The 24944-nt window shown below is 39.9% G+C and overlaps 1 protein-coding gene across 1 annotated transcript in view; it reads left to right on the plus strand.

Moving 5' to 3' along the window:
* Positions 1–24944, plus strand: part of fntb (farnesyltransferase, CAAX box, beta) — a 29491-nt gene continuing 4547 nt past the window's right edge. Inside the window, exons 1-11 of the mRNA XM_040016941.1 lie at positions 1–301; positions 5275–5339; positions 8557–8629; positions 10743–10834; positions 15046–15192; positions 15999–16082; positions 17822–17908; positions 18036–18165; positions 22321–22453; positions 22999–23110; positions 23220–23334. Of these exons, the coding sequence (XP_039872875.1) occupies positions 203–301; positions 5275–5339; positions 8557–8629; positions 10743–10834; positions 15046–15192; positions 15999–16082; positions 17822–17908; positions 18036–18165; positions 22321–22453; positions 22999–23110; positions 23220–23334 (1137 nt within the window). The 5' untranslated portion in view covers positions 1–202. The remainder of the gene's footprint in view (positions 302–5274; positions 5340–8556; positions 8630–10742; positions 10835–15045; positions 15193–15998; positions 16083–17821; positions 17909–18035; positions 18166–22320; positions 22454–22998; positions 23111–23219; positions 23335–24944) is intronic.

Genomic DNA, 24944 nt, shown 5'->3' on the forward strand with positions numbered 1-24944 from the left:
TTCTCGCGTTCAGTGAATAAAACCTCACTAAAGAAGTTTGTTCCTTTGGAGACACCGTAACAGTTATCCACGCAGTTTCCGCCCAACCGGAAGTGAGCGGAGTCCAGCGAAAGTGTGAGTGAACTGTCAAAACAAACCAATAGCGACAAAATTATATCTTCACTCAGAGCGTCCGCACATCTAAAGAGGTCCCTTCACCACCATGGACAACATGCCTAACCCTCTGTGGTGTTTCCGTGAGCAGCAATCGGCAGAAATGTTCTTGGATGACGGGGTAGAGACGGTGACTTCTGTGGAGCAGGTAAGCACACGAGCGTTAGCTTTTCTTTTTTTATAAAGCAGTGTGGCTAATGCTAACGTGCGGCTCTCCAGTCTGGGTGTAGAAAAGTGCACAGAAACTCAGCTGCCATACACACAATGCGTTATATTGCTAAAATGTCGGCACTTTGATTGAAAAAGTAATCAGAAACTTGTTTGCGGGCATTAGTTCGCCGTGCTTTATCCATTTAGCCCATGGATGGCTAGCTTTGTTACTTAATGAGATTAAATTGAATGTAGCTAGCTGCTAGCCAACTAATTAAAATAGTTAAGCCTGGGCATGACATAAAGTCTAACTTTGTCTTTAGTTTCTTCCCAATTAAAACATGATAGCAGGAGAGGGCTTTTATTTTGAAAAAACCTTATAACACCTCAATTTCTGACAGCGTCTGAACATCTCTGCATCCTGGGCACTGTTCTTGAAAGTTACTCCACTGCAATCATTTTAGATCAGATCCAGTAACAGTTATCACTTCAGTCAAGGCACAAGTTAGAACTGCATTAATAAAAAAGGAAACTAGGATTCAGACTGCCGTTTTTGCTCATTTCTAAAAAGTTCATCTTTCATTTTTTTCGGGGGGGAGCAAATATTATTGTTATGTACGTTTTTGCTATTTGCAATCCAGAAGAGATCTTTCTCTCGAGTCTGTGTGGGAAGGTGCGACAGCTGCTGCAGCATGCACACACATCTTAATCCAGGGTGTCAAAATCACTGTTTGTCTCTTACAGTGGGTATGCACAATTCAGTGATTTATCAATATTTTAGTACCTGAATTTGTTCATACTTTAGGAAAACATTTAAAAGTGCCAAGTGAACAAATGAAGACCTGGCTGTCTTAGGAAATGAGGTGGAAATGAGAGCAGTGATGGTGGATCAGGCAGATTAAGAAGAGGAGGAGAAAGATGCAATGAGAAAAAGATAATGAAAATATACAGGTTACAGGTACACTGTTAAATGGTCATATATACAGTGGGGCAAAAAAGTATTTAGTCAGCCACCGATTGTGCAAGTTCCCCCACCTAAAATGATGACAGAGGTCAGTAGTTTGCACCAGAGGTACACTTCAACTGTGAGAGACAGAATGTGAAAAAAAAAAAAAAATCCATGAATCCACATGGTAGGATTTGTAAAGAATTTATTCGTAAATCAGGGTGGAAAATAAGTATTTGGTCAATAACAAAAATACAACTCAATACTTTGTAACATAACCTTTGTTGGCAATAACAGAGGTCAAACGTTTACTATAGGTCTTTACCAGGTTTGCACACACAGTAGCTGGTATTTTGGCCCATTCCTCCATGCAGATCTTCTCGAGAGCAGTGATGTTTTGGGGCTGTCGCCGAGCAACACGGACTTTCAACTCCCGCCACAGATTTTCTATGGGGTTGAGGTCTGGAGACTGGCTAGGCCACTCCAGGACTTTCAAATGCTTCTTACGGAGCCACTCCTTTGTTGCCCGGGCGGTGTGTTTTGGATCATTGTCATGTTGGAAGACCCAGCCTCGTTTCATCTTCAAAGTTCTCACTGATGGAAGGAGGTTTTGGCTCAAAATCTCACGATACATGGCCCCATTCATTCTGTCCTTAACACGGATCAGTCGTCCTGTCCCCTTGGCAGAAAAACAGCCCCATAGCATGATGTTTCCACCCCCATGCTTCACAGTAGGTATGGTGTTCTTGGGATGCAACTCAGTATTCTTCTTCCTCCAAACACCACGAGTTGAGTTTATACCAAAAAGTTCTACTTTGGTTTCATCTGACCACATGACGTTCTCCCAATCCTCTGCTGTATCATCCATGTGCTCTCTGGCAAACTTCAGACGGGCCTGGACATGCACTGGCTTCAGCAGCGGAACACGTCTGGCACTGCGGGATTTGATTCCCTGCCGTTGTAGTGTGTTACTGATGGTGACCTTTGTTACTTTGGTCCCAGCTCTCTGCAGGTCATTCACCAGGTCCCCCCGTGTGGTTCTGGGATCTTTGCTCACCGTTCTCATGATCATTTTGACCCCACGGGATGAGATCTTGCGTGGAGCCCCAGATCGAGGGAGATTATCAGTGGTCTTGTATGTCTTCCATTTTCTGATGATTGCTCCCACAGTTGATTTTTTCACACCAAGCTGCTTGCCTATTGTAGATTCACTCTTCCCAGTCTGGTGCAGGTCTACAATACTTTTCCTGGTGTCCTTCGAAAGCTCTTTGGTCTTGGCCATGGCAGAGTTTGGAGTCTGACTGTTTGAGGCTGTGGACAGGTGTCTTTTATACAGATGATGAGTTCAAACAGGTGCCATTCATACAGGTAACGAGTGAGGGACAGAAAAGCTTCTTACAGAAGACGTTACAGGTCTGTGAGAGCCAGAGATTTTCCTTGTTTGAGGTGACCAAATACTTATTTTCCACCCTAATTTATGAATAAATTCTTTACAAATCCTACCATGTGGATTCATGGATTTTTTTTTTCACATTCTGTCTCTCACAGTTGAAGTGTACCTCTGGTGCAAATTACTGACCTCTGTCATCATTTTAAGTGGGGGAACTTGCATAATCGGTGGCTGACTAAATACTTTTTTGCCCCACTGTAGTTTAAAAGAACTATTATGATAGTTATGTTAGAGTTATGATGTAACTTATAAGAGGTACTATTTATGTTTCTGGTCTCTGCAAACATACATAACTCGATCAGGTGGAATGACAGTGTCCATCTAGGTGCCTTGTTGCTTTTGCTAATTTTACTGATTTTTACCCCTTTTGATGACACCATACACTTAAAAAAACAGTACAATCAGAAATGTATGCATAATGTAGCATATCCCCATAGCAGGAAGAGTAGTGACTATTGGTGATGTCACAAGAAATTTCACACATTGCAAAGCCCTCAAGAGGGTCAAATTGGACCCTTTGGCTGGCTTTTTTCACCCACTTGTCATATGTTTTACATCCCTGGTCTAAATTAAGCTATACAGCGGGGAAAATAAGTATTTGACACATCAGCATTTTCATCAGTAAGGGGATTTCTAAGTGGACTAGTGACACAACATTTCCACCAGATGTTGCCATCAAGCCAAATATTGAATTCATACAAACAAATCAGAACATTGAAGTATACAAGTTGGATCATATTAAATAAAGTGCAATGACACAGGGAATAAGTATTGAACACACTTTATTTAATACTTTGTAGAAAAGCCTTTGTTGGTGATTACAGCTTCTAGACGCCTCTTGTATGGATAGACCAGTCGTCTGCATTGCTCAGGAGTGATTCTGGCCCATTCTTCCACACAAACGGTCTTTAAATCTTGAAGGTTCCTTGGGCCTCTTTTATGAACTTTAATCTTCAGTTCTCTCCATAGATTTTCTATGGGATTTAGGTCAGGTGATTGACTGGGCCATTCAAGCAACTTGATTTTCTTTCTTTGAAACCACTTCATTGTTACCTTGGCCTTGTGTTTGGGATCATTGTCTTGCTGAAATGTCCACCCTCTTTTCATTTTTAGCTTCCTGGTAGATGGCAGCAGATTTTTATCCAGAATGTCCCGGTACATCTCTCCATTCATCCTGCCTTCAATAATATGAAGTCTGCCAGTACCCCTTGCTGAAAAGCAGCCCCAAACCATGATGCTACCACCCCCAAACTTAACTGTTGGTATGGTGTTCTTGGGGTGGTGAGCAGTGCCATTCCTTCTCCAAACATGGTGTGTAGAATGGCTGCCAAAAAGTTCAATTTTGCTTTCATCTGACCATACTATAGTCTCCCAATAATCCACAGGCTTCTCCAAATGCTGTTGCGCAAATTTTAACCGAGCCTTGACATGCTTTTTGTTCAGCAATGGAGTCTTGCGTGGTGAGCGTGCATGGATGCCATGGCGGTTCAGTGCATTGCTTATAGTTTTCTTTGAAACAACAGTACCTGCTGATGCAAGGTCTTCCTGAAGTTCTGTCCGAGTGGTTCTTGGCTCTTGGAGAACTCTCCTGATTATTCTTTGGACTCCTCGGACAGGGATCTTGCGTGGAGCACCTGATCGTGGCAGGTTTATGGTGAACTGATGCTCCTTCCATTTCCGGATAATGGCCCCCACAGTGCTCACAGGAACATTCAGCATTCTGGAAATGCACCTATAACCATTCCCATCACAATGCTTTTCAACGATAAGATTACGAAGATCTTGAGAGAGTTCTTTGCTTTTACCCATCATGAAGTCTTTCCTGTGTGCCTTCTGGGTAATGAGGAGCCTTTATAGGCCATCAATTAGGACTAAAGCAGCTGATATCAATTAGTACTGATAGGGGACAGGATTTCTCTATCAATACTGACAGATTTCAGGTGATCTCCTGGCTTTCTATGTCATTTTGCCCCTTGTTATCTTCATGTATTCAATACTTATTCCCTGTGTCATTTCACTTTATTTATTATGGTTTAACTTGTATACTTCAATGTTCTGATTTGTTTGTATGAATTCAATATTTGGCTTGATGGCAACATCTGGTGGAAATGTTGTGTCAATGGTCCACTTAGAAATCCCCTTACTGATGAAAATGCTGATGTGTCAAATACTTATTTTCCCCGCTGTACATGAACAAATAATGTCAAAAGTTACCCATTTGATTATGATAGAAGTTTTAAATATTCCTGGCTGCTAACGTTGATAAAGTAGCTCACGCTCTTTCAGTCACTTTCCATAATATAGGTCATGTGTAAGGCACAAATACGAGGTTATATGTTTTGAATTGATTGAGTTGACAGTTTTGACCACAAAACACACATGAGCTGTTAATGTTCAGGGGTTTACACATCAATCGCACCTTTTCTGGATTTTGTGGCTGATGCTAGTCCAGATTTTTAAATAGGAAATAATCCTGTTTTCTGAAATGCCTAAAATATGTTTTTTTTCCCCCTCAAAATAAGCTTCATAACAACCAATCACATGCTGCTTTTTTTCTCTTTTTTTTTTTTTTTAGAAAAAGGTGGAGAAATCCATTCAAGAAGTCATGAGTATTTACAAGCAAATACACAGCTTACCACAGTAAGTATCCGCAGTGTGTTGTAGAATACAATGGAGCAGAGTCTGTGAGCTTTTTCAGGCAGACAGCTCAGCCCACTACAGCCTGTGATGTGCCTCGTTCTCCGCACTTCATATATCAAACACCACCTTCAGATTTGAATGTTTAATTAAACTGCAAATCCCCATCTCTCCCTCTGACATGTTAATGCTGATGCTGCCATGTGTTGCTGCCAACATTTTCAATCCCTAAACTGCACCAACATCTACCTGTAGGCTCCAGAATTTTAATCATCTCCCACTAATTTCTATGTTTATCCTGTTTGCGGGGAGTGATGAGCTCTCATTATAGATTATAGAGATTTTGGATATCCGCTAAAGGAGGAGGGGGGTTGTTTCTCCTTTTGTCCAAGGGGAACAATTAACAATTTGAAGTCCTCCTTCACACTGCAGTACATTTTTAGAATCACACATTCCATCATACAAAATGAGGAAAGTAGATTACAGATGTAAGGATGTAGGTGATAAACACTGCCATCATTTATTGGCAATTTATTTGCCAATGGGCCGATAGCAGACAGTAAGGAAAATGTCGACCAATACCAATTTTCAGTGCATCCCAAAGTATTTTCACCATATGTGGGATTGTGTCATTTATGGGTAATGTTGATGTTTGAAAAAGGAGACGGGATGGGTTCTTTGCAGTTCCTTGTCAGGTGACTCTTCTGAAACAGAAAAGAAGAATTGCCTTGTCTCTTTATAAAAATCTCAAAATCTTACTTTGTTGTTTTTTTTAAAGACTCAGACCTGGCTTCCTACATTGTTAAAGTCATTACCTGAAACCAGGACACTAAATTGGCCTGGTTATGACAGAAAAGTGTGCATTTTCAGACTCTTGCTGACAAGTAGGCCAGACGTTGTGTAGCCATAGCAATAATAATTACGTATTCATCAGTCACTCATAAAGGTGACTACATGAACAGCCATTATGAGGCATTTACAGGAACACCATTATTGGCCGTAGATGTTATTATGTTTTTGTTTTTTTTTTTACCCACAAACACCTGCTGTTTGTTTGCTATTAGAGAAGGCTGCACTGTGATGCACGATGGCTGTTATCTTAGCGGCGAGTAGATCTGCCCACGTAGTTTGCTTCTGCTATCAGCTGCCGTCGCTTCTCAATGAGGTGACTCATCTCATTTCTATGACAACTGCTAGATGTGAATGTCAGCAGTACTGCAACCAATGGAGAAATGCATTTTAGTACTACTAAAGAATCCGTGATATTCATCAGCTGAGGTCCTGCTTTTAGTGGTGATAATTGTTTTTTCAGCCTTGGCCGGGACTTGACCTCGAACAGGTGGGAGGCAAGATTTAAAGTTTTTAGATACGCTTTTTAAAACATCGTTGCAAAGTGCTTTATAGGACATAATAAATGGATCATATGAAATATAAAAACAGTGAGTGATTTACAGGATGGGTAAAATAAAGTATTTAAGATTAAATAAAGGCGAAATGAGAACATTTTTATTATTAAAAATTACTTTCTGTAAGAATAAGTTTTGAGGAGAGATTTGAACGTAGGGTCTTAACCCTCAGCGCCTCTGGTTAAGGGATCCACAGCTACAAGCTCTAACAGAAATGTCCTGATGGGGGTACGACAAAGCAAGTTTGGCAAGTTCTTTGAATTAGCTGGGTCGACGAAACCTATAATCAATGTCAGCAATCTGTAAAAATATATTTTTGTTGTGCCTTCATTTTTTGTTCCGCTGTTTGTTTTTCTTTCCTTCATTAGTTTATTTCTTTAGATAATTTGCCTGTAATATTTTTTCTTTCTTTATGTGCTTTCTTTCTCTTTTAGTTCTTCTATTCTTTCTATCTAGTCTTTCTCTCCTTCTTTTATTCACTGTTTTTTTTCCATAGCTTTTATTCTTTCATTAATTTCTTTTTCCTTCCGATCATTTGGTCATTCGTTTTCTTTTTCTTTTGCTCTGTTTATTTATTTGTTTGGTCATTCATTTATTTCTTTAATTTGTTCTTTCCCCCTATCTTTTTAGTTGTATTTTTGTTTGTACATTTTGTATTTTTTGTTTTCTTTCTTTCACTAATTTTTGGTTTCGTTGTGTACACTTGCGTGTAGCCTGTCGAGCTCTCAGCATTTAAAAGGGTGGGTTGAACATATATTTGTGTGGTGGGCAGACGAGGTTTTAGATGTGGAGCTCTGCTTCTGTCATGTAGTGATCTGTGACTCATTCTGTGTTGGTAGAAAGTGCATATTATAACAGGTGTCGCGAACACTGTGTGGAAAGGTCAAGCAGAGAATCAGAGTGGGTGGGTATCAGTTGTCATTGATGCAGATATATAGTCAGACTTATGTTTATGAAGAGCTGCAGACTGAATTTTCATTCAAACATTTAAAGATTAACTATGCGGCTCCTTAGTTTCTGTCATTCTGTTATAGTGTTTTAAGGCATTCTTTCATTCATATGTTTATTTTTATTAGTTTTTGCCTTAATTTCCTATATATTATACATATGTCTACCTCAATTTAATTTGATGTTTATTCGGGATAAGAATACAATATGGACCAGTATCACATACCACAGCATTAATGGGTGGTTTGTGGTGCTGCTCCCTAGATAGTTTTAAGAGTTTTATGCATAAAAATCTATCGACAACAAATTAAAAAAACACAGTGCTGAAAAATATGATAGACATGATGACTTTCTTTTCTTTTTCTTTTTTTTTTTTTTTTTTAGTTTCGTTGAGAAATACTTTAAAACTTGAAAGGCTAAGCTGATGTTTTGGTTTGCCTGGCTTTGGTTTCTTTTTTCTTTTTGTTCTTAATGAGGACAGGCCTCAAAGCTCTCCTAATAGAAAGTGAATAAAAAATAAGGAAGGAAATAAACAGAAGTCGCTAATTAGACTGCTGAGGATCTGAATATCTGAAACGAGTGAATAAATAATGCAGAGTTTGATCACAAACCCTTGCGTAGACGATCATTTTATTTGTGTTTCTCAGATTTTGGGCTACCTGGTGAATAATTAATTTTTGACACATAAATCAGTTCTTCTTTTTTTAAAATTTAAACTTACAAATGTTAGAAAAACAAGTGAATTGTGTGTCTAAGTTTTGAAATTATGAGTACTGACACTTTTCTGATTTTGTTTTTGTTTATTTAAAAAAAAAAATTTCCAAGTTGTCTGACATTTAACTTTTTGTCCCGCGTTTGTTTTTCAGGCCAACGTTGTTGCGGGAACAACACTACCAGTATCTCAAGAAGGGCTTACGTCATTTATCAGATGCTTATGAGGTAAAGTAAATTACTAATAAATAAAGAAAACACACACAAATTATGTGTTGTAGATATGTAGATGTAGTTTTATTTTTTCTTATAAACCTGTATTTCAATCAAAGTAGGCGTTGTATTTACACTCATCAGCCACTTTATTAGTTGTACTCCTTTTGCCTTCAGAGCTGAGCTGTTCAGTGCTGGAAACATTGTTCAGACGTTTTAGTCCATATTATGATGATAGCATCACACAATTGCTGCAGTTTTGTCCATCGCACATCCATGATGAGAATCTCCTGTTTCCCTACAGCGCAAAGGTGCTCTATTGGATTGCGATCTGATGACTGTGGAGGCCATTTCAGTACAATCAGCTCGTTTTCATGTTTAAGAAAGCAGTTTGAGATTGTTTGAATTTTGTGATCTGGTAAATTATCATGCTGTAAGCAGCCAGCAAAAATGTTCAGTAAGTGTTTATGCTCAGGTGGTCTTGGAAGGAAAAGCTTCTGGACTTCTTTAAGTTTCTTGAAGACGTTTCACCTCTCATTTGAGAAGCTTCTTCAGTGCTCAGAGCAACTGGTGGAGAGACCCAGATTTTTAAGCCCTGTTGGGAGTGTCCCTAAGAGGGTCGTGGAACCCCCACTGATCCTCTGCCTAATCACACGCGCCATGGTGTGAAAACTGGTCTGGGTCACAATCAGCCAAGTTTTCAGGTGAACTCATTGTGAGACCTTGCCCCACCCTAAAATGTGACTTACTGTGGTCAAATGGCCCAAAGTGTGAGTGGGCGTTAAGGCGCCTGGGATCTTGACACTGGATTTTAGATGGCAGACAGTTGGTGTCGTAAGCCACAACTTCTGCTCAAAGATGGTCATTCACAGTGGACATAGATGGCCTGTTTCACTCCTCTTTCAAACCATCTGTCCTCTCTGTCCAAAATGTGAACAGGTGCTCAGGTGGTATTAATTGGATCCCAGTGTGCCTACGCCACCACTACCAGCCCGAAGTGTTGATGCAATGCAGGATGGAAATGTCTCAACAGAAGTTGAGACTCATCAGGCAATGTTTTAGTAATCTTCTGTTGTCCAGTTTTGGCGAGCCTTTTGGCGAGTGAATTGGAGCCTCATTTTTGGCAACCACTGTGGTCTTCTCCTGCTGTAGCCCATCTACTTCAAGAACCAGCTTGTTGTGTATTCAGAGATGCACTTCTGCTTACCTGCTATCAGCTCGAAGTAGTCTGGCCTTTCTCCTCTGACATCAACAAGGCATTTCCACACAGAGAACTAGTACCGACTGGATATTTTTTCTTTTTGCGACCATTCCCGGTAAACTGTAGAGAAGATTGTGTGTGAAAATTCCAGTCGATCAGCAGTTTCTCAAATACTCAGATCAGCTGGTCTGGCACAACCATTCCACATTCATTGTTTGAATGATTCGCTATTTGCATTAGCAAGCCGTTAAGTGTGTAACTAACAAAGTGGCTGGTGAGTGTATGCTTATTATCGTGTGCTGAACAGTAGGACACCAACTCTCACTGCCTCTGGAAAAATGCCGAATTGTTATCCTCTGCTTTAAATAGAAATGCTGCAATTTTCAATTGGCCAAAAAAATATAGTTGTCTGCTTCTGGCAAAGTCACTGCTTTTTTTTATCTTTTACTTTTTTAATGTGTGTGCTTTATGTTACTCTAGCCAGAAGAGAGAAAAGCATTTGTGTTTCTCCTTTTCTTCAGCTCAGTAACTTCATTATTTCAGTGGAGTTTCCTTTGATCACACAAAAGCAGGCAGACAGCCAATTTATGTAGTTAAGTGTACGCAGTGCTAAAGAGAACAAACTGAGTTTGAATTATATGTAATAAAATCAGCACAAAAAGCATCACACAACTAATATTTGCATCATAAATGGCAGACATAATCATAAAGTCCATTTACCAACTGCAGAAAATGAGTTTGTATGATGTTTCTGTGTGGCTCACTCCCATCATTTTCCTCCTCCTGCCCCTTGTGTGTCTGGCAGAGTTGTTTTTCTCTCATCTGTGCCTCTGACTGGCTGATCTCACAATCTCATTTATAGCTGTAATCGGTCATGTGATGCCCATTTGATTTTGCGTGTGTGTGTCTGTGTGTCTGTGCGAGTAGTGTCTGGATGCTAGCCGACCGTGGCTTTGCTTCTGGATTCTTCACAGTCTGGAGTTACTACAGGAGCCCATTCCTGCTGCCGTCGCCTCAGAGTGAGTCACACACGACAACAGAGTGGAGCCAAATAATACCCGTGCACTGCCAACGAATTTTGTTATTTATTGCTTTTTGCATAGTTCTCATAATTATTGCAGTAAAGCAGGTTTGTTGAAGATGCCACCCACCAATACCCCACCGCCCTTTCTTTATAAATATCCATAAATAGCAAATGTAGAAATATGGTATAGTTGTGATATGCTAGCTTTACTTAACAGAGTTTTTTAGTGGATTTCATTTTCGTTTATTTTTTTCAAGATTTCTACACAACATCCTTGATGACTGCATTTTTTTTTTTTTGCTTTGCAGTTTTCTCTTTTGTATAGTAAAATCCAATATAACCACACACAACTTTCAGGTCCACCTCCTGGTAGCTAGGGAAGTGGTGTTTTTCTGTTATGGTTGATCATTGGTAGTTTGCAGACAGCTTGTAGACACATTACCGCCCCCTTCTGGTAGTAGTAGCAAACTCTTACGTTAAACTAGGCCCTAAAAAGGAGACGGTTTACAGTTTTGAGCAGGATAATCCTCCTTTCTGGCTCCAATAATGAACATAATGTAGTTTATCTTATTCCATATGATCTGAAATTACCGACCACCCTATAAGTACAGTGGTAAATGTGACAGAGTTAGGAACCTGAGGCTGTTTTCCCTCAGACTTCCTATAGAGGCCATTGAAAAAGAATGCAGGTTTAGGGCATCTGCTTCAGTTCTCAGACCCAGGGGCTATGCACATTTGTATAATTGTACATATGAATAAACCCAAAATTTCAACATATTTTTCTAAAATGCTCCAGATGTGTTTAAACGTGTTATATTGCTTAAAACAAGTTAGAAGATCAGACTACATCTGTACAGAATACAGTTATACTAGCTCTTCCTATGTCTCAGGTTATACACAATAAAAAGAGATTATTAGCTCAATTAAAATGTCCTTTATACTTTATTCCTTACGCTACAGCCACACTGTGGCAAACAACAGTTGGATACTGAGGCACAAACAAAATGAGTGTGAACTTGTGATTTTGTTGCCTTTGAAACGGTTGCTTTGAAAATGGGGACCAGGTCTGTGACCACTTGCGGTTATTTTTCTTCTTCAAAGCATCATTGGTGTATCAAGATGGTGATGAAACAGCAATAAGATTGAGTTGGTCTGCTGTCAGTTTGTGATTGAAGTTGGCAGATACTTAAAATTCATTTGTAACTGTGACATATTGTAAACACTGCAATTCTGTTGCCATCTACCTACAGAAAAATTCATATTAACTACTTCTAGCTCAGCGGTCCCCAACCCCCGGGCCACGGACCGGTACCGGTCCGTGAGTCGTTTGGTACCGGGCCGCGAGAGTTGAGGCTCAGGTGTGAAATGTATGGTTCAGGGTTTTTATCGGTATTTTGTTATCGTTTTTATCATTAACTCGGTTTTCCTGGGTCTTTTCACGTGTGTTATGAATAAATCTTCTTTTTTTCGGTACCGGTACTGGTTTTATTTTGTTGTATTTATCCGTGACACCTTAAAGGCCGGTCCGTGAAAATATTGTTGTGTATAAACTGGTCCGTGGCGCAAAAAAGGTTGGGGACCGCTGGTCTAGCTGGAACCTCATAGATCTGGACCCAAAATTTCCCCCCAAAATAGTGATGTAGTTCCTGCAAGATGGCAGTTTAAGTGCTCAGCAACCTTATTTTTATACAACCAGAATGCAACCAGTTGGCAGCCAGTTCAGTCGAATCCCCGATTGCAAAGAGCCATGACACTCATTGGTGCAGGCTGACTGACTGACTGCAGCGTGTCAGGAATCTGACTGTTATGAATTGAAGGGGATCATGTGCCAGCAGTGCGAGTCAGACTGCAATTGTTTGTAGACAAGCAAGAGCCTCGTGATCACAAGTGGCCCACCACAGGTTCAGGGTGTTGGACGCAGACATTATACTACATTACATGTACCAATGTTACTGTAAACTCCTCCTATCCTCTGACTCCCTTCCTAAAACACAAGTCACCATTTTATAAAACAGAACCAGAAGTGGTAAGAGATGAAAGATGTTGATTAAATTACCATATAATGACCATTATTTTTTTTATTTTTTTTTCCTGTCCAGCTGCAGCATTGGCCTGGGCTTTGCTGTTAAATCATTCCTTGTCCTTGTTTCCATAGCCAGCTTCAAGAAGTTTAATTTATTCTCTGTAATAGAAAACTCGCAGTAATAAAAAGTTGGGGTGTTGATGTTTGAAGCAGTGAAATGAAGGTTTTTCCAAGAGTTATTATGCCTGTTATGTGTGATTAAAAGTGATGACAACATTGTGCATGACTGGCAGGTGTACTTTTAAGTACTTTTTTTTTTTATGCTGACACGGCTTCAAACACTGTTGCTCTCACTGCCACCAAAATGTCATTTGATTAAATTACTGCCAGTCAAAAGTAGCACTCTGCAAACCACGTAGCGAGTCGCCGTTCCAGGCTGCCAGCCCACGCTCTCATTATAACCGTGAGGCGTGCCAGCACACCGGCTGGCACTGCCCGGGCACCAACGTGATGGCTTTGTGCTCACACACACAAAAACACTGGCCCTGTTCAACGATCTATAACAATGCAACCTACAAGAGATTGCTTTCTCTGGTTTATGAAGTGTACACTGTTCTCAGGTCAGTGTTGGCACCAAACCGGTTGGCCAAAATTAAAGTGGGCTTCCCTTCCAACTCACTTGGCTCAAAGCACTCTTACAGTTTTATTATTTTTCTCCATGGCGGAGGATGAAGAGGACATTTGTGAGCGAAGCAGCGTGGTGCATGGAGGCTGGAAAGAAAGGGACCTGTGGTAGAGTTGGTCTATGCGGTATGACACGTCAGCTAAAGTGAAATAGCCCAGTGGAGCGTGTTTTATAGCCTTCCAACTTTCTGCCGGTCTGAGCTAGAAAATAGGAGCTGTGATTATTTAGTAAACGGAAAATGTGTAGCGTGCAGAAAAAGTGGTTTGTTCAAGTCGGGTGAAATAATTAGCGTCAAACTTTTAAACAGAAAGAAAAGCTGTTATACGTACATACTTATACAGACTGGAATCTGTATTGTACAGGATTACTTAACCCTCAGATGACCAAGTGGAGTAATTTATGACGTATTTTTGTGCTTATCAGCCTCATACCACATCCTTTATCTATGAAAGATATTCTAAAAATGTGCTAATGCAAGTAATCATGGTTTCTAATCATTTCTATGCAAAAGCAACGTGATCGTCACCTTCATATCATTTTGATTGTCACATTGGGTATTAGATATCTGCAGCTGCTAACAGACCTTTCTACTGAAGGTTCTACTGTTAGCCTTGGTTTACGGCAAAACATTGCAATGCAGTGATTAGAAGCAGAAAACTGCAATAAGATTGAAGACTATAATGTTTAAAAAATACACTATCCATGCCACAGTAATGGGCCAATTACTGTTTTTTTTTTTAAAAAAAGCTATAAAGCATGTAGGAGAACTACACTGACAAATTACTGGTAGTAAATGTTTTTGTGATTAAAGATGTGTAACTGCAACATACGACATGGCTGTGATCCCCATTTCTTGACACCTCCTATATAGTTCGTTCTAAAAATAGTATTTAGATATCAGCATTATTTTTTTTTTATTTTTATTTTTTTAGAAATCGTGTCAATATCTTGTGTAACTCAAGGAAGTGAGCATCAAAACTCATTATCTGTGCAAACATACATTTCTGCAGATTGCCTAAACGTGCCAAAAATTGCGAACCCTTTGGGTGTTGACACAGATCTGGGGTAAATGGTAACTGTAACTTGCCGTCTTAATCAAACGAATAAATAAATAAATTATGTGTTTTACAAAAAAGCTGAAAAAAATAGTAAAACAGTGAATTTGAAAATTGATTAAAAACAGTAATTATATTTTAGCATTATTGCTGCTGGATTAGCCTTTACAAACATTAATATGATTTTTTTTGGCAATTACTGTTCATTTAGGGCAGTTGTGGGGTAAACCTTTGGGTGGTGGGCTAGTACATTTGTTCAAACTATCAATACAATTAATGAGTGTTTTATTGCTGCTGTGCAATTTCAGCAATCCTGCATGTAAGAAAGAGTATGCTGGTGTTTGTAGTACATTCATGTAGTACCATTTGGCTGCTCTTTGTGGTTGTCAGTTTGTATATTAAATAAATAATGATATTATAACCTCTGTATCTTTGCTCTCCAGTGTGTGTCAGTTTCTGGCACGCTGTCAAAGCCCAACAGGGGGTTTCGCCGGGGGACCGGGGCAACACGCCCACCTTGCACCCACCTACGCTGCCGTCAACGCCCTCTGCATCATCGGCACAGATGAGGCCTATAATGTTATAGACAGGTATGATCACACAGTGTGCTGCTAGGGTGGTAAAATTACGACATGACAAACACAAAACAGCTTCTGTTAAAGCAGCTCAGTTTGTTTGAAATTAATATGTCAGACAACCCCTAATTTATGTGATGATATTTATTGGATTTCTTTTAGACTTGCATAGTTTATTACAGTGCTCTTATTGTATCTTGGATATTTATTTGTATTTTATAGGCTATTTAATATTGTGTCCACATGCCTGTGGGCTTTAGATTGGAATTAGCTTGCAGTTATCCTATGAGATGAATCTTTTTGTGCAGTTTGTTCTCTGACAAATAAAGATGAAACTAAACTGTGGCTGTGTAATTGAAATTCATAATTTACGCCTTTAAATTTGTTTGTGTAACTGAATTTCCCTCCTATGCTATAACCACTATAACACATTTTCTTACAGTTGGAGGGGGATGTCGCAGCTACGGATCATGTTAATGTTATTTAACCAGCAGCTCATTATAAGACCATTTCGAAACACTGTTTACATGAGTTGTTTTTCTCCTAATTGACTCTGCGTGACGGAGAAAAGGTGACGCTTTGCGTGTTTACAGTCGAGCAGCAATTCCCGTTTCTTCGCAGCGACGCAGATTTAGACAGCGGGTGTTGACTTTGCATTAGTGCTTTATTAAATTTGCAGCAGCTACTCTTCCACCCCCTGCCCTCTCTCTCCTCTGTTTATTCTTCACTCCATCTACAGCTCCTCCTCCTCCTCTTTACACCATGAACTCATCCTTGTTTCTAATCGACCCTTCTCCCCCTTCTGTTTTGACTTCCTCCAGGGAGAAGCTGCTAGATTTCTTGTGGTCAGTGAAGCAGCCAGATGGCTCCTTTGTGATGCACGTCGGTGGAGAGGTGGATGTCAGGTGAGGTCCCAGAAGATAAATTCTGATTCCTCTATCCTTGTGTTTTTCTGTAGGTTTTTATTTTTTAGAATTTGCTTTTCATCACATAAGAAAATTTATATCGTTAACTACATCTTTGATGACTGCTTGGACACCAAACATCTTTGGTGTCCATACTGTGTTGATCACAGTAAGGGGGTCATTTTTGAAGGCTAATTTCCCCTTAAGCACACTCTGCTTTGTATTTATATTCTCCTGTGTTTTCTTTTAGTGTTGATAACAGGGGAAATAATGAGAAATGCCCACATCTCTTTTACATAATATTGGATTTATCTCATTTCGGGTGTGTGTGTGTGTGTGTGTGTGTGTGTGTGTGTGTGTGTGTGTGTGTGTGTGTGTGTGTGTGTGTGTGTGTGTGTGTGTGTGTGTTTTTCCTCTTTGCGACTGTTATGTGGGGCTTTTTGTTATCTTTTTGTTTTGTTCTTTGAGGTTCAGTTTCCTTTGAACAAAGAACTTCAGAAGGTACTTTTTCATTCTCAGAGGAGCCTGATATCTGTTTCCAACCAATTAGCATCGAGGTGCCGTTATGTATTACTAAAACTGTCTTTCTCTTAGGCAGGTTTTGCTATTCAGTTTTTGATAAACCATTTTGTGTCACATTTTTCTAAACTGTCAACAAAGTTATCCTTATTTTGAAAGTTTTTTAGGGGTTTTAATTACAGGATTTTCTGATGTTAGTGTAAGTTTGGTGATATACAGTGTTATGCAAAGATTTAGTTGCCTTATTCGTGTAATCACTGTTTTCTGCTAGAAGTCTGATATAGCTTAGCTTTTTTTAAAAAAAAAAGAACACATTCAATTTAATTACCACGAACAAGTCTGGCTGCTGTCACTGTTCACGAGCAGCACTAAATGTATTTTCCAGATGAAAGTACTCCAACAAAAAGTGGCTTATACGTTCAAGGGGAACTTTTTATTAGGTACAGCTTGCCTGTTCCAGGTTGGATCCTGTTTTGCCTTTTTTGTTTCATAGATTCAACAAGATGCTGGAAACATTTTCCATAGATTCTGGTCCATATTAACGTGATAACATCACATAATTGCTCCAGATTTGTTTTGTTTCGACATCTTAACAGGAAAAAAAGTAACTTGTCTTTCTACAAACCTGGTTTAAGGTTTTTCCCAGCACACATAAGCACATCGGTTCATGCACGCTAAAAGCAGCAAGCCTGTGTTATCATATTTGAAAGAAATTGAAATCAAATAAAACAGTCTTTCTTTCATTGCTGGTGATTATTGTTTGTTTTCGCTCTCAGTAGTTATTTAGTTAACATAGTTTTGTGAACCCACATGAACTATAGCCAAGGTGTTCATCATAAAGATAGAAGATTATTTATATGACACTTTTTGAGTTTTTGGACGATCTCTGCAACCAAATAAGGAGTTTTATGCACGTCTGATACCTGAGCTTTTCAAGTGATTTATTGACAATATCAAAGATTTAAAAAAACACCTTTCTTGAATTCTAGTTTAGTTATGATTCCTTGCAGTCTCAACATTGCAGGGAAACAAAATATGTAACAGTCAAAATGACTGTGACTGAACAGCAGGGGAACATAAATGGCAAACTGGATGTTTATGTTTGGTCTGCTGGCAGCCTAAAACACAGTATGATGATGTTTAGCGAGAGCAGACTTCCTGCTCCCCCTCAACTTTATCGTGGTCTTTATCAGCCTGATTTGTTTTTTCTGCTTTTTTAGGAGTGCATACTGTGCAGCTTCGGTAGCATCGCTCACAAACATCCTCACACCTAAACTGTTTGAAAACACAACCAACTGGATTCTCAGGTACTACAACCGACCACAGCACTCTGAGTAAATTATTAAAGAGCATTTTTGTCCTGCTTTTTTTACATAATCCAGTGTATGGGTTTTTTGTTTTTGTTTTTTAACTACATGGTTTACTGATTTCTAGCTGTCAGAACTGGGAGGGTGGTTTAAGTGGAGTACCGGGTTTGGAGGCACACGGCGGTTACACGTTCTGTGGTACAGCCGCCCTTGTCATCCTGGGCAAAGAACACATGCTGGATCTGAAAGCCTTGCTGGTGAGCACATCCTCCCTCCCCGCCTTTTCCTCTCTATTGTAACCTCAAATGCTCAGTCTGTGTCCCAACAGCAGAAAAAGATGCTATCATTGTCAGTCACAACAGGGGCTTTGTGCTAAAGTTTTATCGCTTTCAAAGTTGGGTGCTCAGTTCTGTGACGAAGCAAGCAGAAAATGTCATTAAAAATCAAATACAATGTTGCAACTCACAACAAAATTTCATCTTCTGAAAAATGTGGAGAAATCTCTATGTCAGTCTTTCCTTCTATTCGACAAACATTAATCTGATCCACTTATTGTTAAGCTTTTCTCATACTTACTATCTTTGTGATGATATTTACTGACTTTAATGCATCCACAGGCCTCTAATTCCCAAGTTAATCATTCACAAAAAGTGCCAAACGTCAGGTGCTGGTTTAGCTCAGTAGTTGAGCAGGCAAGCAGATAATGCAAGACCAAATGCAGCAGCCTGGGTTTGACTCTGAACAAAGGCCTTTTGTTGGGCATCTTTCCTGTCTCCTCTTTACTGAAAACTATCTAATAAAGGTGAGAAAAACCCAAAATTAGTCACTCAGGAACTGTCCTTGCATACAACTTTACACTACATGTTACTTTTATTGTGCACAATCGCATGTCGCAGTAATGCAAACCTCATCATGAAGTACTAAAAGGAAATAAGTATTCAGTGACTTCAAGCAACAAAATAACCACAGATTACATGAAGTGAGCGGGTCCCAAGTTAAAGAGTGAATGTTACTGCTGTTTGCTAAAAGAGGAGGCCTGAATTTATTGATGTCACCTAGGCAGAGCAGCCTAGAAATGTTCAGCTTTTAAAAAATTCCTTATTCTGATAGTTTGATTATAATGTTTGGTTTCTGTGATAAATTACTCATAATTTGTTTGAAGCAGTTTCCAGGAAAACTGCAACCTGTTCTTTCTTCACAGACTCGTTTAAACTGGCACAATTACAAACGCATTCGCCGAGTCCTTGTAGCTGTCCTCTTTACACAGGAGTCACTTAATAATGACCTGCATGTGAGCTGTTTAGGAGACATCTGTAAACTGGAGCTATGAAAAACACGGGTTACGCTCTTCCTGAATCTACTAAAACTGCTGATGTTCCTTTTATGACTTCTTTACGTTGTTTTCCTGCACCTTAATGTGCTTCCGTGTATTCAATCACTCTTTCTGTACTGTAGAATAAACATCTGTGCATGTAGTTACTCTCGGAGCGCTCTGGAGGTTTACATTAGTTTTTGTTTTGCAACTGTTGGGATGCTTTGTTTCTCCCCTCAGGGAAATCTCATTTCCCTTCTTCCTTAGTAGTAAAAGGTTGGGAACAGCTGCCCTTTAGCTTTGATGCAGGTCGAGCTTTTGAGTCATGCTCAGGGAAGCTGCAGTGGGGCAGATGCTCGTTGACACAAAGCTTGAGGTCATCCTGAGAAGATAAAATGATAAGGCTGTAACCAGAAGGCCAGTCTGCAGCAGTTTTTTATATTTTATTGAGCTTATAAAACACTTGATGTCATCATCCCTTAGCTTTTATTCAAATACTGTGTGATCACATTTGCATGTAACTGTTAAGTAAACCTGTTTCCACACCTGCGTGCACGCTGCTATAAAGTCCCTCCACCTTTAAACAACGTTAGTTATTTTCACCCAACACCCAGCTCAAGTGGCAGGTGAACAGAGCGCGCTCTCTAAGGTGTTGTGTGTCACTGTCCGTCCCTCAGAGACGCCCGGCATATGGCTCTGACTGAAGGCGGCGGGTTAGCAAAGGTTGTAAGTTGAAACCAGGTGGAGAATATCAAAAGCAGCAAGACTCGCTCGCTGCACAACTCGAGTCATAACCTAAAAATTGTATGTGAGAGAATGCATAACTCATTAACACTGAGATACATAGATAATTCACAATGAACAACTTTCATATTTACGTGGTGTCATTGTTTATTTTCACGGGGATCTATTAATGATCTTGTGATGATCATAGTCCAGATTCTCATTAGGAATTCATTAAATCCGTGAACAACCAGGCAAAAATACTAATTTTACCGCAAGCCGCGTTGTTTCTTTGCCTTGCATTTTTCTTCCTTTGGTAAAGGCGGCCACTACTCACATGATTAAGACATTTAAAACCTTTTGAAGGTGCACTAATTAAAATTTGCCTCTGTGGCACGCAAACACCCATTAGTTCCCTCATCCAAATTTGGATGACTACATATGTGGCCAGTCTCTAACCTTTAAAAGAGAGAGGTGGGGAGCTTGTTCATTCAGGTGACTCTCCTCCAGTATCTTTTGGGTGACTCTGAGGTGAGGTGAGGTGTTCCAACATGTCCTAAGGGGGGGAGGGGGCAGAGCAGACCCAGGACATGCTGGGGAGATTACATCTCTCAGCTGGAATGCCTTGGTGTCCATGCAGAAGAACTGGTAGAGTGGGTTGACTTTGTTTAGGCTGCTCCCCCAATAACCTAGCCATTGATCAGCAGCTTTTGTGTTACATGGCCTGCGTATTGTCACATTATTAGCTCTTTCGCCCTCGGACACTCACTAGGACTAACCCTTGTTTCTCTTTTCTTAACTGAGCAGTTTCTATTATATTTCAGGCCTGCTACCAGAACAAAATGACAGTTTTTTTGTGTGTGTGCACCAAGTTGAGAGCAAATCTGGTCCAAAGAGCACTTCAAATAAAAATGTGTTGCAGTTTAGTTTCATCTGGTGTAGAAACATGTAGAGGTACAAATGGAGGCTGGAAATGTTACAAGCGTCACTGCTTCTGTTACCTCTTGAAGGCTCTGGCTGCTGGGCTGGGTTCAGGACACACTCACTCTGTGAGCTTTGTAAGCACCTGCAAAGCCAGCGTGCTAACACAAAGTTCAATTTTGCGTTAGCTAGAGTGGATCGTTTCCTGGCCTGGGTGTACTTTGTGCTTCACTGTTACGTTCTTGTCCTTTTGTGCAATAAAAATGACAGTTATGTAATCTCCACTCCTCAAAAAAGTGCAGGCTGCTCAACTATTATTTTCTGCTCCATCAACATGAACGCCAGCTGCTTGTAGCACAAGTGCACAGAAAAGGGGACACATCATGATGTTCTTTTTCTTAGTCTGCTCTTGCTGGTTATTAAAGAACACAAATGATATTCCTACAAATTCCTTAACTTATGCAATGCACATCATAAATCAAATACATTGTGATAATTTGATGCTCTATTTAAACAGCAGAATTTTCAGAGCCGTTTTAACGCTCTCCACCACTGCAGCAAATCAAAGTTCAATATTTGTAGCCAACCAAAAGCCTTTTTTTTTTTTTTTTTTTTTTTTTTTTTTGTTTGTTAAATCTCAGCCCCCAGATGCAGTGAAATTAAAGCTAAAGCAGTAGCATGTTTGAAGCATCTATGATACCCTGTGACTTAATGAGGAATTATGTGAAAAATAAATAACAGAAAATCTGAATTGAAGGAAATTTGCATTGAAAAAAAAAAAATAGTCCAAAATACTTAAAGGCTAAAATTAGCTGTTATACGCCATGTTTGAATACTGATTGGGACTCTTACAGTGTATACCTTTTTGTCAACTGAAACACTCGCTCTTTGTTGTCTAATGTGGCAAAAATTGGGCTTGTGCACAAAACACACATACTCACTATCAAATTTAGGTGGATACTCTAACGTTAATTTACTGATCACCGGTGCACATATCACCGTCTGTGTTGTGAGATAAAATGCAATAATTTTCCATACAGCTTAATAAAGTTTAATATGAGACATTAAATAACTTCAAATACTTCTTTCCCACGTTTGCTTCGTAGCAACTGATGTGCAGTAGTTTAATACACATTGATTAACCCCCCCCCACCCCTTCTTCCAGAGTGGAGCTGGTATTAACTCCAATATCCCATAATTATTCAGTCCTATTGGACTGGATTGTACCAGTTGGCAATTTCCATGGCAGCAGTTTTCTAAATCGTTCCTATTCTGAAAAATATCAGGTCCCGTCTGGTCCGCTCCTGCCTCCTGTCTCGTCTTACCCTGTGAGGTTTTCAGCTGTTGGTATACATGCGATTCCACTCAGAGCTAAAGGGACACAAACACATGCAGTACATGCTTTGTTTGTTAATTCAGTGTATTTAAATGTGTGTTTGTCACCTTTCCTCCTCAGCGTTGGGTGGTCAGCAGGCAGATGCGATTTGAAGGAGGTTTCCAAGGCCGCTGCAATAAACTAGTGGACGGCTGCTACTCTTTCTGGCAAGCTGGACTCCTGCCTTTACTCCACAGAGCCTTATACAAAGAAGGTGCCTTTACATTTTGACCCTAAACTCTTAAAACAGTTCGAAATTGAAAGGTCTCATCACCGTAGCATCAAGCGGCACGAGGAAAACCAATTTAGCAAAGCGTGATTTTTTTGGTCAGAATTATTTGAAATGATAATATCAGCAAGTCTCCACTGACTTCAGCTGATCTGAATGAATGTCAGTGCAACAAAGATGGAATATTTTTCCAGTTTTAGTAGATTTTCACCCAAAACTCTTTGAATAGTGAGTGATAGATTTATCAGTGTCAAAATCTTAAGGTTTGTCGTGAAGCAGTCCTTCATTCTAAAATGTAAATCAGAAAAGTAGAGAATATGTGGTTAGGAGGTCATTTTTCTTTAGATTTTGACTATAATTTGTGTTGTTATTCTGTGGGGGGTTTTAAAATGTTAAAACTGGAAATAGCCAGGTGTTCACATTTTCATGTTGAAAATGAGGTCTGAATTTTCTGTGGGATCATCCTGGGTTTTTTTTTTTTTTTGTTGGTTTTTTTTCCCCTCTTGTGACTGACCTGTGTGTTTGCTCAGGAGAGTCAGAGCTGAGTCAGCAGCGGTGGATGTTTGAGCAGCAGGCCTTGCAGGAGTACATCCTCCTGTGCTGTCAGAACCCAACAGGAGGCCTTCTGGATAAGCCTGGCAAGTCAGTACCACACCATCTGAGCGCACACACACACTACATATTTGTACAGCTTTACTCATGCGTAGCGTTTTTACATCACTGCCCTGTTTTATTGTCTTGGTATGTCCAGGTCCAGAGATTTTTACCACACGTGTTACTGCCTCAGCGGCCTCTCCATAGCACAGCACTTTGGGAACATGGACAACCATTACGAGGTGATCCTCGGCAAGGAGGAGAATAGATTGGTGAGAATGAAAGATATGCATTATATGAAACTTTGACAAATGTTGGGTGTAATAAATATTTTACATAGAGGACATGTTACTTGTTGGGGAGTGGAGTCAGAAGCTGGTCTTTACATTCAGTTAAAACATGTCATCCTAAATGAGCTGTTCTACAGTTCTAACTCTACCTTCCTGTTTCACTCAGAGTTAGATTAGATAATCAGTGCACACTCATATCTGTCTGACCCGCCTTGGCTTTCTGAATAACTCTGTGAGGTCTCAGTCATCATTAGTGAAGACCCTGAAGGGGATGGTTGAGAAACACACGGATGTACGTTGCTCTTGCTAAGAGCTTTGCATCCATCGTTATTTGGCGGTCATCCTAGAACAAGAATTACCCGAATGCCATCCCTTCCCCTGTTCCTTGACTTGTAAGCACCGACCGCATATATGAGAGCAGGTAAACGTATAGCAAATCAGTCTGCAAGAGTGGGAGCTACACTCTTGGATACTGTCCAGGACTGGAAGATGCAGGCTGACTTGGATCAGAAGCTCAGTTTTCCACCAGAGATCACAGCACCTGCTCGTAGGCCGGGCCAAATCTCGTGGAACAAACTGTACCATTAAAGAATGCAGTGGGTGAAGCGCACTAACAGAAAAAGCTGAAATAGAATGAAATAGCAGCTGAAGCTGAAGAGAGCAACGAATGTACAAGCTGCTCCCTTTAGAGTTGGGATGCAGGGCATTTGTAGTGACATCAACAACAAGGCTCCCAAAGAGCACAGAGGTTTGAGAACAGGCTTTCTGATAAGTCATCAATTCACTGTCAGTTTGGAAAACGGACTCAAGTGGGACCGCAGGATGTCCAGCATAAGTGGTAAAAGCAGAGCAGCCATGAGAAACCGCATGTGGAGCTAGTGCATAATAATGCCTCAGCAGATGAGTCCGTGCGATCATAAACCGCTGGGCTTGCAGGCGTCTGCACAAACCCTCCTGTTCACCGTTTGATCTCAAGTTTTCTGTCATTCAGACTGTAGCAGACCCACTGACAGGACACTGTGGAACATGTTTGACAGAAACTCATATTAAAGCATTCACAGGTTTTACAGAAAAGGTGCTTTTCCAAAGGCTGTTATGTTAGGGCGGAGTCCTCACCGAGTTACACTAATGAACTCCTGAGCAGTTTAAAGAGATTAACATTACTGTTAATTGTTTCAAGTCTGAAATGCTAGCTAACGACATATGTAGATTTTTGATGGCATTATTCATTCCTAAAGGTCTGTGTCAGTCTCGGCTGAAAACTCTGCATTAAATCAGGTGGTTTCATTTAAAATAAAACAATGTTTTAGGACCTTTTTGCATCAAAAACTGAAATACCAACAATAGAGCTCAAATATTATGTATGCATACAGGTTTTTATATCATGTCACGCAGTTGCAAACACAAGCGGCTCTTCATGAGTAGATGAGAACTAACTGTGCACAGTGACACGGCTGCTTGCAGAGATAATCGCTCATACGGGAAACTGCTTAAGAAGGTTGGCAATTTTTATTTTTATTTTTTATAACCAGGACATGATTTCTGCACTACATTTTATATGTATTTTATTTTATTTTATTTTTTCTTTTTGG

This window comes from Simochromis diagramma, unplaced genomic scaffold (genome assembly GCF_900408965.1).
Source record: "Simochromis diagramma unplaced genomic scaffold, fSimDia1.1 OVJJ01000802.1, whole genome shotgun sequence".
In the NCBI taxonomy this organism is placed as follows: Eukaryota; Metazoa; Chordata; class Actinopteri; order Cichliformes; family Cichlidae; genus Simochromis; species Simochromis diagramma.